This window comes from Calypte anna, chromosome 6, assembly GCF_003957555.1.
Source record: "Calypte anna isolate BGI_N300 chromosome 6, bCalAnn1_v1.p, whole genome shotgun sequence".
In the NCBI taxonomy this organism is placed as follows: domain Eukaryota; kingdom Metazoa; phylum Chordata; class Aves; order Apodiformes; family Trochilidae; genus Calypte; species Calypte anna.
The window spans coordinates 15213032-15229099 of NC_044252.1; the positions used below are offsets into that span (position 1 = coordinate 15213032).

General features: G+C 39.5%; 1 protein-coding gene across 1 annotated transcript in view; it reads left to right on the forward strand.

The window, feature by feature from the left end:
- The window catches only part of PCDH15 (protocadherin related 15), a 350336-nt gene that overhangs the window by 286240 nt on the left and 48028 nt on the right, over positions 1-16068 (forward strand). Inside the window, exon 26 of the mRNA XM_030453000.1 lies at positions 3554-3681. Coding sequence (XP_030308860.1) covers positions 3554-3681 — 128 coding nt within the window. The remainder of the gene's footprint in view (positions 1-3553; positions 3682-16068) is intronic.

Sequence of the window (16068 nt, forward strand, 5' to 3'; positions counted from 1 at the left end):
TATGGTTGACTCTCAATAGCCTACAAGCAGCTGCAGGTCTGTGTTCTTTGTACACTGCAGCTCACCTCAGGGGTCTAGTAGAGAGGAGGCAAATGGGACACAGGAGACTGTGGGACACTGTGATGCAGAAACTTCCTTTGCAATGTAATGTCTGAGGGGCTGACCAGACCTTCATGGCTGTTGAACTAATTGGTGTGAAAAATCCAGACAATAAATGTGTCTTAGCAGTAAAAATGTGCAGTAAAGCTGAAGAAGCTCTTTGCTTATATAGTATTAATTGCACACTTTGTGTGCAGGGGAAAACTCCCATTTAAGCTGAAGGGAGGTAACTGTAGCAGTCAGTTTTCTTCCTTGCTCTTTTTGGCCACCTTGGGGGCCCTGTGCTGCTTTGTCTAGAGAAAGATCTTTTCTTCTTTCACCTAACCTGTTATTTAGATAGCTCAGTCACAGTAATAATTGCACTTTGTCTGCAAGAAGTACTGTCCAAGAAGTACTACAGAAGGATAAATTTTGATTTCATCTCCTGAAATCCATTAAAAAGGATGTAATGGGGGTGAGTTTTTACACACATCTGGTTACAACATGCCCTCTCTGGAAGGAGAGTGTAAATATTGGTGTCCAACTTTCACTGACCTCCCAACCTGCCGGAGTACCAGTAACAAATGGCACTTTATATAAGCTTTGCCTCCCTTCAGAAAAGAGGGCTAGGAGTCACAGACAAGCACTATGTAGAATAAGCACTAAATACTTAAAATATGCAGGAAAAAGGAGTCTGACTCTGTAACCCGATGCTATAAGAGCTTGCTTGGGTTGGGTGGCATTGTCAGTCAGAGTAGTGAAGGAGCATGGGTGGTAGCACTGCACCCTGTGTTCCTGTCACCTGCACTCTGGGGATCCCTGACGGAATCAAGCAGAGCAGCCAAAGCTCTGACATGAACTTCACACACATGGCACAGTTTCTGATGAGGCTTTTTTAAATATGTGCTTCTGGGCTTATCTGATGTGAGAAGAAGGCAACCTCTGACAGGCTGGAGGCCAAACACTATCACCAGCTGGAGGCTGGAATCAGATGAAAAGTGCACGTTGGTGAGGAGCTCACAGATGCTGCGTTCCCCTCTGGCTGCCAGAATGAAATATAAGCTGTGTATAAAAATCAGGCAGTAAGATAAAATGAAGATATACATTTAACTTAACATTAATGATGCTAATTTATATGCATGATATTCAGTTTGCTTTGTTCTTAATGCAGTAACTTTTCATTTCTCATTTTCAAAGCGTTCAGCCATCGCTAAAGAAATCAGTATTTTGGCAGCTTGGAGAGCTACAAGGAAATTAAACAAATGGGTTTTTTGAGCAAATTGCAAAGCAAACTTTGCACTAGGCTAAGCCACCTCACCCAAACCAGCTTTGAAATGATGAAGATAGAGAGCGTTAAGCAAAAATGTTTAATTTATGTTAGAGAGAGGTAGTGCAGGCCAGCAGATGCCGAGTCCTCCCAGCACTGAGTGTGATGTAATTAGCATCTTCCCTACAGCAGAAAACTGGTGCCAGCCATTGAGAGATCTGTTGATTAGCTCAGCAGCGCAAGGTCACTCACAAATATAGCCTGTAGTCCTGGTTCCATTGCCACCTTCCCAAAAGAGTGGAACTGCAGTGAAAAAGCCTGATAGGGAATCCCATTTTTCTTACCAGGGCTGTGGTTTTTAACTGTAACTCTAGTATTTTGACCAGAAATACTAACAATCTGGTTAAATGGAGTAGATTTGAGGATTCACAGGACCTCACAATACCTCTTTGAAAGAAAATTTTCTTCATCGTAATAAATAATGTAATCAAGATAGGAAGCATTTTTTTTAAATGAGCATAAGGAAACTAGAGGTGAACAGAAACAGACCACTATGCCCACATTATACACATTCAGGTTAGATTATGGCTTTTTTTCATGTCCATAAAAAGAGAGCTTGTCATGAAGTCATTTTCTGATGAAGTAACCTATAAGTTGTTGAATATATCTGCAGTAATCAGGGTGGAAAGTGAATAACTGATTATTCATGTGGATTATGTAACTTCCTTTTTTTTCTCTCCTTTCCCCATTGTTCTTTTTCCTCTCCACACTAATGCACTAGATGGCATTTGAAATGGTTTCTTTCTCAGCCTTCAGTTGCATCTCAGCCTTCCTGTTTCCCTTCAGTTGAAACATCAGATAGATTATCTTTGGTGACTTTGGCAGTCTAAGAAATAGTCTGTTGTAATTCCCATCTCCCCTACAGATACAGTTACCAAGCTCTTTCTAAACGAGACTGCTTTCTGAAGTCAACTCAGATCAGGATGGCACCTGTGCAGCATTTGACTTACCCTGGCACTGAAACAAGTTGAGAAAACTATGAAATGAGGCAGTTTATCACTGGAAAATGTTGTTTTAATGAGCCAGGTATCATAATTCCAGCAATCCTCCTGGATTATCCAGTTCTGAAAGAGACACAAAGATGTTGATATAGATTGCCACAAAGTTGAGTCATTTTTGCTCTAAACCCATAATTTTTACCAAATATTTTTTCATTTCAGGAGAGAAATATTTATTGTACAGTGGGGTGGATCAGACCCATTTAACAGAACACAAATTATCATCTGTATTTTGTTTGATGATCTGTTGAACATCTAGGGGCAAAGTAACACTTCTTGAGTTCCCATGGGCCAGGCCAGGTTTGTGATGAAGACAGATACAGACCCGCACTTAATAAACATAGTAAATAGGTGATGAGGCTGTATGAAAGTACAGACAAACCTGATCAGATCTCTATGTTTTATAGCTCAGGAAGGTATAGAAAAATCTGCATTGACCTGCAATGCAAAGCATTATTCAGAGGATGTTTCTACCAGAACTATTGTATGAACATTTGTGACTTCACGGAGTGGCAGAATCACCCATAAAGTGCTACCTACCTAAACCCACATGGGAGTTTCTAATAATTAAAATACATAAAGGAAGCTGCACATGAAGTGGAAAAAGCAAGCTGCTCTTTGCAGCATCACTACTAGTATACATCTGGTCATTACCTCTTCATAACACTCGTGAGAATTTTATGTCACCAAAGTCTTTGTTACTAAAGTGCAATATTCTTGTGCTTTTCTTCTAATTTGAAAAAGTAGTTACAGGTTTTTCTTTATATTCTCCATAAATAGCCTGCTTTCTAAAGAAAGCCATGGCAGCTTTTGACTTGCAGGGAAATTCACATACCCCTAAAAGCAAAGTGCAAGTGTACAACTAATGGGAATAATTTTCTACAAAAGTACAGATTTCAGCTCCAAATTTATTAAGAAAAAATGGCAAATGCAAAAAGAATAAAGGAAAAGTAAAAAAAAAAAAAAGTCTTCCTTCAAGTTCATAATTCTTTCACCAGATATACTCTTATTTCTAATGTAATTATTTTTACAGAGTTCATCTATGCTCTTATTTTACATAGTCTATTTGGACTATAAATGTATGAACTCCATCAGGTGTTAAATATATATTGCTAAATGTTCTGTGTATACTTTTCATTCCTCCTTTCAGGTAATACAGCCAGGGTGTTTATTGAAGTAAAGGATGAAAATGACCATGCACCGGTCTTCACCAAAAAACTGTACATAGGAGGAGTATCTGAAGATGCCAGAATGTTTTCTTCTGTGCTTAAAGTTAAGGTAAGACTGAATTTTATTTTAAATAACATTCCCTTACAGTGGGAAAATATTTACTCAGTGGTTTGACTTCACAGGAGATTACAAAATGCATTTCTTCTAAAACCTCCTGAGCACCTCAGGTGTTAGCAGTAATTGCAGTTTTATTTCTTTTTCTAATCAATTCTAGTGTGCACAGAATGGGTTATTCTTCTTATGAAATCAGTGGCTGACTATGAATATGTGTGTGATGGTTTCCATTTCTATGTGTATGATTGACATGCATTGGCCCAGCACTCCAGCAGTTACTGGCACAAGGTTGATTTTCAGCTTAGATGAGTTTTGGTGGGTTTATTTCTTTTGAATTTATGTGCTCATTTTTCACTTGAAGGTTTGTAGCTATCATTTTGGATGCGCTAATATTTAAAGGATTTTTTTATGCTCCACAGTAGTTTTTAACCTTAAATTATTCTGACTGCTTCTTTGGCAGCAGCATGCTTATGCTTTAAAAATGAAAGAACAGTTTCTGTTTCAAGTAGCAAAGGAGTTTCAAGTCTGTTCACTATGATGCAATTTGTGAGTAAGTCTAGAATAAGATTTGTGACTAAGATACAGGTGGGTTTTGGTTTTTTTTTAAAAGGAGAGAATTCAAGAAAATATAATACGTAGAATGTAATTAACCTCAGACAGAATAATAGCTTGCAATAAAAACTATTTGTTGTCACTAAAATGCTTTGTGATGCAATCCAGAGATAGCTTGAGTTGCCGGGACTTCCCAAGTCAGCTTGTTTCCTGTGCCTTTATTTTGTGATCTCAGCAGGCCTCCTGCATCTTCTTGCAACTTCAGTGTTAGTGGAAGAGCTTAAAAAATTGCCTATTGATTTTTGTTTCATGGCATGTCTTCCCAAAGTAAGCCCAGGAAGGGCAGGAAAGTGGGAAAATGTTAAGCACAGACTATCAGATGGAAACCTCTGCAGATGACACTTGTTTACTTTGTGCACTAGTCCAGCGTGGGCTTTTTATGTTTTGTTTTGTTTCTCATACAGTGTTTATTATAGGCATACCCCAGTCCAGGTAAACAGCTAGGAAGATATCATGGAAAGGGAACATTGTGCTGTGTAAATCTGAGCTGTGGCAGTTCTTTCCAGGTTCCTCTGCAGGCAGATGGTGTTTGAGGCCATGGCAGGTAGGGCTGGGCTTACAGAATGGGGGTGCTCAGGAATTTCACATGACATGCTGCCCTGGGCTGGTTCCAGGGTTGAGCTTGTGCTTGATGGTCTCACAACTGCAAGAACCTTAAGGGAGCCTTAATACCATGTTGCCCCAGGTGTGTTCCTGGCAGAGCAATGGATGGTTCAGCAGCAGCATGAAACTCTGTCTGATAGAAAGACCTGTGCCCAGCCTACAGGGAATTTGGGGAACTGGATCAGATAAGCTCAGCTGGCTGATCAAAGTCAGTATAACTGTTCTGATAGCATTATTAGGAAATCAGTGAGTGGTTAAATGAAGTAGCAGTCCTGAATGGAAGGGAATCATAGAATCATAGAATTGGCTGGGTTGGAAGGGACCTCAGAGATCATCGAGTCCAACCCTTGAACCACCGTTGCGGTTGCTAGACCATGGCACTGAGTGCCACATCCAGTCTCTTTTTAAATATCTCCAGGGACGGAGAATCCACCACTTCAGTGGGCAGCCCATTCCAATGACGGATCACTCTTTCCGTAAAGAAATTCTTTCTAATATCTAACCTAAACTTCCCCTGGCACAACTTAAGTCCATGCCCTCTTGTCTTGTTGAAAGTCGTTTGGTAAAAGAGCCCAACCCCCACCTGGCTACACCCTCCTTTCAGGTAGTTGTAGAGAGCGATGAGGTCTCCCCTGAGCCGCCTCTTCTTTAGGCTGAACAACCCCAGTTCTCTCAGCCTCTCCTCGTAGGGTCTATGCTCGAGTCCCTTCACCAGCCTGGTTGCTCTAAGGTGTAGGAAAAACTTATGATGAGAGGAGATTCATATAATCACAGAGTGATTTGGTTGGAAGGGACCTTAAAGGCCATCTAATCCCAGCCCCCCTGGCCCTCCCACTAGAACCAGGTTGCTTCAAGCCCCATCCAACCTGGCTTTGAACACTTCCAGGAATGGGAACACTTCCAGCTTCTCTGGGCAACCTGGGACAGTGTCTCACCACCCTTGCAGGAGAGAATTTCTTCCTAATGTCTAATATAAATCTCCCCCCTTCCAGTTTAAGCCCATTTCTAATCCTACTACTATATGACTTATAAAAAGCCTCTCCCGGGCTTTATTTTAGGCCCCTTGAGATGCTGGCAGGCAGCTGTAAGGTCTCCCTTATATAGAGATCTGCATTGGTTAGGGAAAGAGCCCAGAATGATTGTTGAACAGCCATGTTCATTTACTTCTAGTTTATCAGCTGTAAAGACTCTGCTCAACAGACTTTTTACATGAAGCCAAAGTATTTGCAATGCCTGTGTTTTAAATTAAAGTTTTACTTGCATGCAAATAAAAACCTTACTGAGTAATAAAGCAGCATTGTGCATTGGAAATAGTGTTCAGAAAACCAGTTGCAAAATTTCCTTTTATAAGTTTTTTTTCTCTGTCTTTTGTATTGACGTTTTAAGTATTTCTAAGTTTTCTGTCATCAGATTTCTAATCTGTATGAAATAGATAGTGAAATATACCCAGACATCCTCTTGTTTCAATTAAAAGGAAATTCTACATGCTCAGATTAAAGAAATTGTGGTAGTGTTGCTGTTAAGGTAATCCCAGACCATAACAGGGAAGAGTTTTGAAGGCAGAGTTAATATTTTTTTTAATGCCTATTTTTCCAGAAATTTTGGCAGTCACTCCTTCTAGCTGTCAACTTTAAGCTGAAGTCCTGCCATACCCACAAAATAGGAAACAGAAATTGTGTCAAATCAATGAACTTCAGGAGTGCTGCAGATACTGGAGTAGGTAAAGAATAGTGAATAGTACAGTTACTTATATAAGCGAGTGTTATGTGAAAGTAGGGGACACAAAGATAACATTGCATTCTGAGTGGATCATAGAACAAGTTTTAAACAGGCTGTATAGTCCTGCTTGAATTTCAGGGAGGCATTCCTGATTTCTTAGGTATTCATGCATGTCAGGTAAGGCATATTAGGGGGTGAAGAAGGGAACTTGCTTTTGCCCTTCAGAAACACTTGATTTGAGAAAAGTGACCAAAGGACAGAAAATTATGACACAAAAGAAATGACAATTGTATGTCTCTAACCCATTTCTCTTGGAATCACAGAATGGCTTAGGTTGGAAGGGACCTTAGAGATCCAACCAAAACATGAGACAGAATTCTCCCTGGTTTTGCTGACCGGCAAAATAGAGCAAGGTGTAAGACAGGAGTTGTTACTTGTGGATAACATCAAACATAACTGTGTTTAGTTAAAATAAAATTAGAAGTGGTTTAGAAGTGCTTGTCACAGAAAATTGGGCTGTAATTTATTGTTTTAGCACCAGGTATTTCCAGCAATTGATGCTTTTTAGCTTATTTTCTGTCCTGTAGGGAAAAAAATAGTAGTTACTCTGTTAGTTAAATATGATACCCATTCCAATTAGTGTTAAGAAGTAATCAAATTGGCATCTTTTCTTGAAGAGTTCAGTGGAATAGAAGTAAATGAGTAGTTTCCAAAGTTGGAATTATCAAAAACATTAATGTAGTACACTCATAGCTTGTGCTGTATAAATTATTCAAGTTCTTCTAATAAAAATTATTAGAATTTATTTCATTATTTTTCAATTTTTATTCTGATTAAGAGAACCTCCTTAATAGTAATTTTATATATGTTTGCTTTCAAATTCTGCGTTCAGAAATAGCTGCTAATATTTATTGTGAGGAACTTTGAAAAGAAACGGACACTCTCAGTATATTCTCAAGAAACTGATACTCTCAGCATATTCTCATTCTTTCTATCACTTGCAATATCTTTGGTGCCTGAACATGATATTGACTAGCAGAATTTTTTTTACAAATGAAAGATGTAAAGCTGCATGTTATAGGTGGCTGAAATTGTTGTTATTGGGACTTTGCTGTGCACCAACATTTTTATGAGTAGGGTCACATTATTTGTCACAGCACTCCCATACAGTCACTGTTGCAGGACATGCATGCTAGGACCCAAAATTTCCATTTTTTCCCCATGTATTTCCAGGGGATACCAGCAATAAATAGGTACTAAATATGTAGATGTGACACTAACTTGTGAATTGGTTTCTTAAATACATTCCATTATCCCTAAGGAAAGGAGAAAGTTTTAAAGTATGAGATTGTTCTTGCTGAAAAAAGAATGGACTCTGAATTGAGCCCGTGTTTTTCTTATGTTAAATGAAATTAGGTACAGCAGGGACTCTGTTGATTAAATCCTGGCTTCTTTGGGTTTTCTCTTTGGTTTTATCTGTATGTGACAGATTTTGCTTGAAAAGCTGAAAATCAAAGACTTACATCAGTTGTGAATTATTCGGATAGACAAATCAGTTGTTTGCAGATTCCCAATCCATCTTTTCTTTGTCAGTCATCGTGTGTGTGTGTATGTATGTTTAATACCAGCTTCTCCTCCTCACTCTCCAAGGTCATTAGTTTTATATCCCTACCCGTGAGTACCCATGCTCCTAGAGATCTGTCTTGGTTCCTGCATCTTTGGATAGAGCCAATTAAGTCATAACATTGCTCTGCACCAGGCATGTGCTGTGCTCTCAATACTGAGAAGAGGCTGCCAAAGGTCTGTTCTGTAGGTGAGGTGAGAGAAATTATACTGGGGAGAGGATAAACTGAAGTCTGTAAAACAACAGGGCTAGAAGAGAAATCAGGACAATCCAGTTTGGTCAAGAGACAATAAGAAGGAAGCAGCTTTTATATCATAAAAATGCAACTCATATAACAGTGATGTGTTTCTCATGACTCTTCCTTTGTGTAGCTCTTATGTACCATAAAGGTAGTATACATCTTGGAAAGGGATATTTAAGTCATGAAGGAAAGGTAATGCACATTGTGAGCCCCTACATTTACTTTCTTATGTGAAAGTGATGAATTATGGCAGAGTTCTGCTTTTTTGAGGTGACCTACTTGCCCAAATGTTGGAAACATTAAGGGACAGCAACCATTTGGTGCTTGGTTTGATTACATTCATATCACTGGTTGGGTGGATTAATTGCAGTAATCTCAGTGGCTGGTATTTAGATACTGATAGTGGATGGCTCCTGCAGTTAGATGTGATTTACATGGTCTGCCTGCTTTTATTTGCTATTGTTGTAATTAAATTAGTTAAGCATAATAATCACAGTGGCAGGCACTTGCCAGCAGCTACCATTTAGCAGTAGTTTAAGCTAATATAGGTCTTCCTTTTTATCAAATAGGATACAGAAAAATGAGCTGGGAGATGATAGCAGGGAAGTACTAAATGTACTCAATGCCACTGCCCATGTCTCCAAAAAGATGTTAAATAGCACTGTCCGAGTACCAACCCTTGAGGAACAGCACTCATCTCACATCTCCTTGTCATTTGGACACTGAGCCATTGAACACAGCTCTTTGGGTGCAACCATCCAGCCACTTCCTTATCCAATGCATGGTCCATCCATCAAATCCATATCGTTCCAGTTTAGAGATCAGAACGTTGTGTGGTGCAGTGTCAAATCTTTGCACAGGTCCAGGTAGATGATGTCTGTTGTTCTGCCTTTGTCCATGGAGACTCTGATCCCACTGTAAAAGGCCACCAAATTATGCCCAGATCCTCACCTCCAGGTGATACCTACCCCACCGAGATCCACAGTGGCCTCTTCCAGCAATTCTGCTGGACAAGGGATGTGTTAAGGTGCCTGCAACTCTCTTCCCACTGTGCACCTGTGTGGCCCAGAGAAGGACACAAAAGTACTCAGAGGACTGGAGCGCCTTTGGTCTGGAGACAGGCTGAGAGAGTTCGGGTTGCTCAGCCTGGAGAAGAGAAGACTTCTGGGACACCCCAGAGCATTTTCCAATACCTGAAAGGTGTCTAAAAGCAATCTGGAGAGGAACTTTTTACAAGGGCAGGGAGTGATAGGACTAGGGGGAATTGCTTTAAATTAATCATTCTTATGAGCCAATATAATTTTAAAAAGAGGTAAAGGTAGCTGAGAATAACTTATTAAATGCCAAAATAACACAGAACTGGAGATCTAACCAGAGCTTAAGGGAGTGTCAGCAGAACATCTGTTACCCAGGATGAAGTCTGAGCAGAAACTGTCCTGCTCAGTCCCAGATTCACAGAACCATAGAATGATTTGGGTAGAAAAGAACCAGAAAAATCACCTCATTCCACCCCCTCTCCCATGGCCAGAGACACCTCCCACTATTTTGATAGCATTATTAGGAAATGGAGAAGCTACAACTTCTCTGGGCAACCTGTTCCAGTGTCTCATCACCCTCACAGGGTTCTTCCTAATGTGTAACCTAAATCACAACCTTTCCAATTTAAAAGCATTTCCCCTAGTCTTATCTCTCTGCCCTTGTAAAAAGTTCCTCTCTAGTTTTCTTTTAGGTAATTTTTTATGAATGCTGGCAGCAGCAACCACTCTCATACTTTTTCATTTGAGTGTATAATGCTTTTAGAATAATGTATTATTTTGCTCTAGATTTTTTAGGAATATTGCTATAAGTAGCTAAAAAGGTAGCTACAGCTCAGCAGAATGTGGCAAATCATAAGAGTCACTTTTAATTAGAATTAATTTGGTTTATGATATGCCATATGCATATGATTGCTTTAAAGCTAACGTCCTCTGAAAGCTGGTAAGTACTAATGTCTCAAAGTAAAAATGGCACTTTTTAAGCTTTAGTTCTTGCATCTTAAAGATGATGTTTATATTAAACACCATTTATATTTAAACACCATTTCATTTGAAATGAGGTATGAGGCTGATTATTGTGTCTGAAATCTACAGCACTTTCACACAGCATCTGTTTAAACCTACTCATTTCCCCCAAAGCCTCCTAAAGATGTACAACACCCAGATGAGATCTGTGGATTGTAAGCTGAGGAGGAGATGCAGGAGCAAAGGGGAGTGAGAAGCCAGAGAGGTGGGAGAGCTGCAGGACACCTGGGCTGCAGGTGACTTGGGGTCCCCTTCAGAGGTAGGACAGCTGGGACTGCTGTCTGGAGAATTACTGTAATGACAGTTCTGCTGAAGCTCAGGAAATGGTTTCAAGTGTTGGACAGTTCTAGTGGGGATTGGTTTTATGTTCTCTCTCTTTTTCTGCAATTCTCTTTTTTCCTTAGAATTTTCAATGTATATAAGAGCATGTTGCCAGAAGTAAAGGGCTTTTTGTGCTTCTTGTTATAAATGTTTATTAAAAACAGATGTAATATTCATAACTACTAATTTATGAATTTTGTGGGTTGGGATTTCCTCACATACACAATGTTTTCCATCTGCTCTACAAAAGTAACACCAGAAACAACACAGTTACTAGAGGGAATTGAATTTTTACTGTAATGGTGTGTTATTGGCCCTTCTTTAAAACATTTTCTTTTACAGTATTAATGTTTCTGGTTTTGTTTAAGTGCATTTAAATGAGGAAATACTGGAGATGCTAGTTCTAGTAAAAAAAGTGAGAGGTGATTTTCTGAATAACTCAGTTTATAAAGTTAATTTTTGTACTGAAAATGGTTGCAGAAAAGGAAGCTTGCTGAAATAACTGCAGATGAATCCAAGTCTCTGGAAGTGGCTGTGCTGCAATTGATAGAAATGGCTCTAAATCCAGCAGAGAGGTGTGATGAGAATAGGAACCAGTGGAGTCTGAAATGCACTTACATCCTGAATGAAACTTGATTCTTACAATGCAATTGATCAAATTTTCATTTCAGACTAATTCTGTATTTTGTGTCCCTTCCTGGTGGGCTTCATAAGATAACTTTTTCATGCTATGGGTTTTTACCTTAATGACACTCAGAGGAACAAGGATTTACTCTTCACTTAACTGTAATCCTTGAAAGTAATCTTCCTTAGTGTTTTATAATGATCTAAGGCAATTGATAGAATAACTGTTTAAAATTCCTGGGTAGGGTATTACATATAGAGAGAGTACTGGGATTACTTTTTGTCCCAGATGCATTTTTCCATGTTTAATCTCCGGTTATTTTCTACCCATGCCTATAATCTCTATATTTCTTTTGGCATTTCTTTTTTCCGTGGACTGACAGGTAAATCTTCACAATGGCAAGTTTTGTAAAAGTGGATTCAGCTCCCAGCACCTTGAGACGTTTTTCTGCTGTGAAACACAAAGTTTTCCCTTCTCTAAATTTGCTTTTGCATCTACACAGGAGAAGCTTTTCTTTGTAGAAATGAACTGTTTTTTCAGTTACGATCTTTTATTACTTAAAATATGATTTATGAATCACAGTAATCTGGAAGGAGAAAACACTTGGTAGAAGTAAAAATCTACTTAGGACCTTGTTTGGAGTGACAACAGCACATCCTTAAAGAGGCACATCTGTGTAACATCTGGCCTCTGACAGGAAGCTGCTTTTGCCCTGATAAGAGTAATTCCAAGAACACAGGTATTTTCATTCAAAGAATAGGGCTCTAGATAATATGTTGGTTTGCTGCCTATCTTACTATTAAAAAAAAGTACTATCATTTTTCTGGCACTGTTCAGAAAACTGCTGCCCTTTGTGATTTAATCAAATGCAGTATTACTATGTTGTATTATGTAATATTACTATATGCTACAAATGGTACAAATGTGGCATATTACTGTTATTTTCTGACATGTTTAAGAGTCTTGATCCTACATGTGCCTTCCAGGGTAAGGTACCTCCTGCATGCGCTGGAAGGGGTGAGTACAGCCAGAGTGTTCCCAGTTTCCCAGTGCTGGGTCATTCCCAGTCCATGGGAGCTTCTGGTGTGTGATCTGCACACCCTTGCAGCACATACACTGTATGGAGCACTAACTGCTGGTGGTGTAACAGGAAAATTCTATAAACCCAATGTTTCTCATTTGATTTTTGTTTTTTTTCTTTTAAATACAAGTTTGGGAACACCTTTTACTCAACTTTTTTTTTCTTCCCCCCCCTCCAGAGACAGCCTCTCAAAATTGATCTGTGTTTTCAGACTATTTTGACATCACTGAAGGAAACAGTGAACAAATCTCACTCCCTTTCTTACTAACACTATTTCTTGTAATTTTCCCTGAAAATTACTTGTAGTGGGCTTGGCAGTGATCAGCAATATGCTTAGCATAGTCTGTTCTTTTCCTCTTTGTTGTGATACCTCTATATGTATATCTGTTGGCACTTGCAGAAGCAATGTCCCATGGCAGTAATACTCTGATACTGTCACCAAAATTGCCATTGGTTTGACACATTTGGTGGCTTGTTTGGGATGAGCATTAAGATCTTCATTAACTGGAACTCCTGAAGCTATTGTATAATCATCAGACAATTACAGTTTTCATCATTCTCTGTGTGAGCCCCATTCAGACTAGATGCTCACAGTTAAATGCAATTGTTAATTCTTAATGTTTTCCAGTTTCCATAGCAGGGTCACTCTTAATCACATGCCCGAGGAGGCTAAACAGGGCATGGCAAATGATGGGCTGTTGGGTTTTTTCTTTCCTCCTAGCTTAGCACCACTAAGCAGATGGCAGGTTCAACTGTTTCCAATCAGTTGTTGGTATATAAAATAGATTTTAGAATGAGACTATTTTCGACAGTAGGAATGTACCGATTGTTTAATATTTTCATCTCTGAAGCCAGAAGTGCCATTGTACTGCTTTAGAAATGGTTTTTACTTCATGATATACAGGCATTTAAGCCAGTATGTTTGTTGTAGCTTCTACAGTTTTCTTTGTTGTTGTTGGTTTTTCTTTTTTTTTCCTTCTACCTGTATTTCTTAACCACTGTTCTCTTCTACACTGTTCCTTAGCCCTTTGGAGCTCATGGTTATCAGCTTTCTTCTGCCACAGGCTTTGCATCTCCTGGCATCTTCTCCTCAAATTTACCTCTTTCCACCAAATTTGTAGCTGTGAAATATTTGGATGGCTTTTAGGGACAGCTGCTGTGTGAAGTGCTCTAGCATGACCCAATTTTTTGTTACTTACTTACACTGAAAAATTGTACATATATTAGGTCAGACTGTAATTAGTTACAAAGTATATTATTTATATATTTTATATGGTAGTAAATTAAACCAGTTTTTTCTCAAGTTGGGTCTTTCACCTGTGGCAGTGAGCTCTCTGTCCTTATCTCAACCTGTGTGGGTTTTTTATCTGATTTTCTCCCCTGTCCTGTTGAGGTGGTGGGCAAGAGAGTCTCCAGGTGGGCCTCAGGCAGCTGGCTGAGAATCAACCTGAGAATCAATTCCAATCACAACGCCCTAATTTGAGACTACATCAGGTGAAACCATGGTGGGAGTAAGAGTCCAATTAGGTCACTGAAGCTGCAGTGGTTGCTGGAGGAGTGAAAGTCACTTGTGAAATTCAGGCATTTATACACTTATTGTAAAGCCTGGCTCAGGCTGGGTGCTGAGCACCAACATTTATCTCTCACACAGCGGTGACTGTTAGCACTTGTGTATCAACCTGATATTTAATTACTACCCCTTCCTTGCTTCCCTGTGCTATGTAGCATGCCTTCCCAATTATTTTTTCCTTCAGCAATTTACTTATCAACAGGAAAGCCTAGGCCTGAGGACCCACCTGTCAAGCTCCTGTCTGCTGGCTCTGTGATGTTTTGGGGTTGTGGTTTTGCATGCCAGTTGGATAGCAAGAGTGTTCTGGAAAAGCTCTCTGATATTTTAACTGACAAAAAGATCTAAATTCAGAAAGCTTTTAGCTTTCTTCATCTTGCCTAAAAATGCTAATAGAGGGGTGTGGGATCACCCAAGGTTGTAATCTTGATTTTCAAAAGCCTTAGAAAAAGCCATAGAACTACACAACAAAAGCGTCTTAATGCATTTTTATATTTATGCTTTTTATAGCCAAGACAGAGAAAGCTTTGTTGATGTAGAGGGAAACAAAACATTTACAAAGGCATTTTTGAACAGTTCTGTCTCAGTGATGGGTGGCAGCAAGTGCCATTGAGGGAGCTAATTTTTTGGCAGCCCTGCAGCACATCCCTGTGCTCTGTGCAAAATGTTTGCTATTTCCAGCTAAACCAGGTATTATTGTTTAAGCATTGTGTGGTGGTGTCTGTTCCATCGGGGCTGGGAGCAGGCAGAGCAGCACGGGAAGCACACACAGTACCTGCATCATTTCTCTGGCACGAGTGTCTCTTGGTGGTGCCCAATGCAGTCACCGTGCTGCATAGATTCCCTTGTTATATCTTCTCACTGGTATGCCTTGAAAATTATCAGAAAATAAAGACAAAATAGGACTGAGTAAAAGTTTCCATCTTATGCGTCTTGCTCAGTGATGGTGAGGAAGCAATTAATTATAATTAATGCCAATCTATTGAAGGCCTAATGACCTTGCACAAATAATGCTTATTTATGTGGCACTGGTGTATCATGGTAAACTACTCTTCAAGCTGCCATAAGCCCTGACTAGATTATGATTATTGGTTTTATGTCATGATGGAGTATGAATTTTACAGAGACCTACACCTTTTTGAAGTTACAAGTGGGTTTTTTTCTTCAACATTATCTGAAGCCACAAGCTTAAGAATTCATGCCAGTATGCTGATAAAAGGCTGCTAATAGATGCTTAATACTCCCAGATGCTGAGGCAATTCTGGGTCTAATGAGTGGACAAATGTGCAGATGGTAATTAAGTGCCATCTTGTTGACCCCTTGCTGGACAGAGCATATTAAAGCATTGTAAGGGTCCTCAAAACCACTCTCATCTGAATATGGGCACTGCCTTTTGAATAGGAGCATGATTTGTGCAAAGTAGGTGATCTGGAGAGGCCAGAACAGACTATTCATGGCTGTCAGGAACAAGAGGGGTGAAATAACATTGCTTCTGCAGTGCCTACTTCCTACAGTCCACAGGTTCTTATCCTGCTGACTATGCCAAACGTTATAGTTCAAAATAAATTAAAATTTTTGGATTCACAAGAATGGAGTCCAACTACCCATGGGTGGGTGCAAGCACGAAGTTTTATTTGACAATTAAACCAAGCAAAGTGACATAACCCCATGAAGGTAAATATGTTGCGAGGCAAAAGAGGCAAAAGAAGATATAAGGAAAAGAGAAGGAAAGGGAAGGAGAAGGGGAAGGGAAGGGAAAGGAAAGGAAAAGCAAGGGAAAAGGGAAGGGAAAGGGAAAGAGAAAGAGAAAAGGGAAGGAAAAATCACCACCATGGGTCTGGCAATGTCTGGTGAGATTTTCTTGTTCAAGATGGCATTCCAATCCTGAACAGGGCCTGATGCAGGCTGGTGGGTTGGTGCAGGATGAC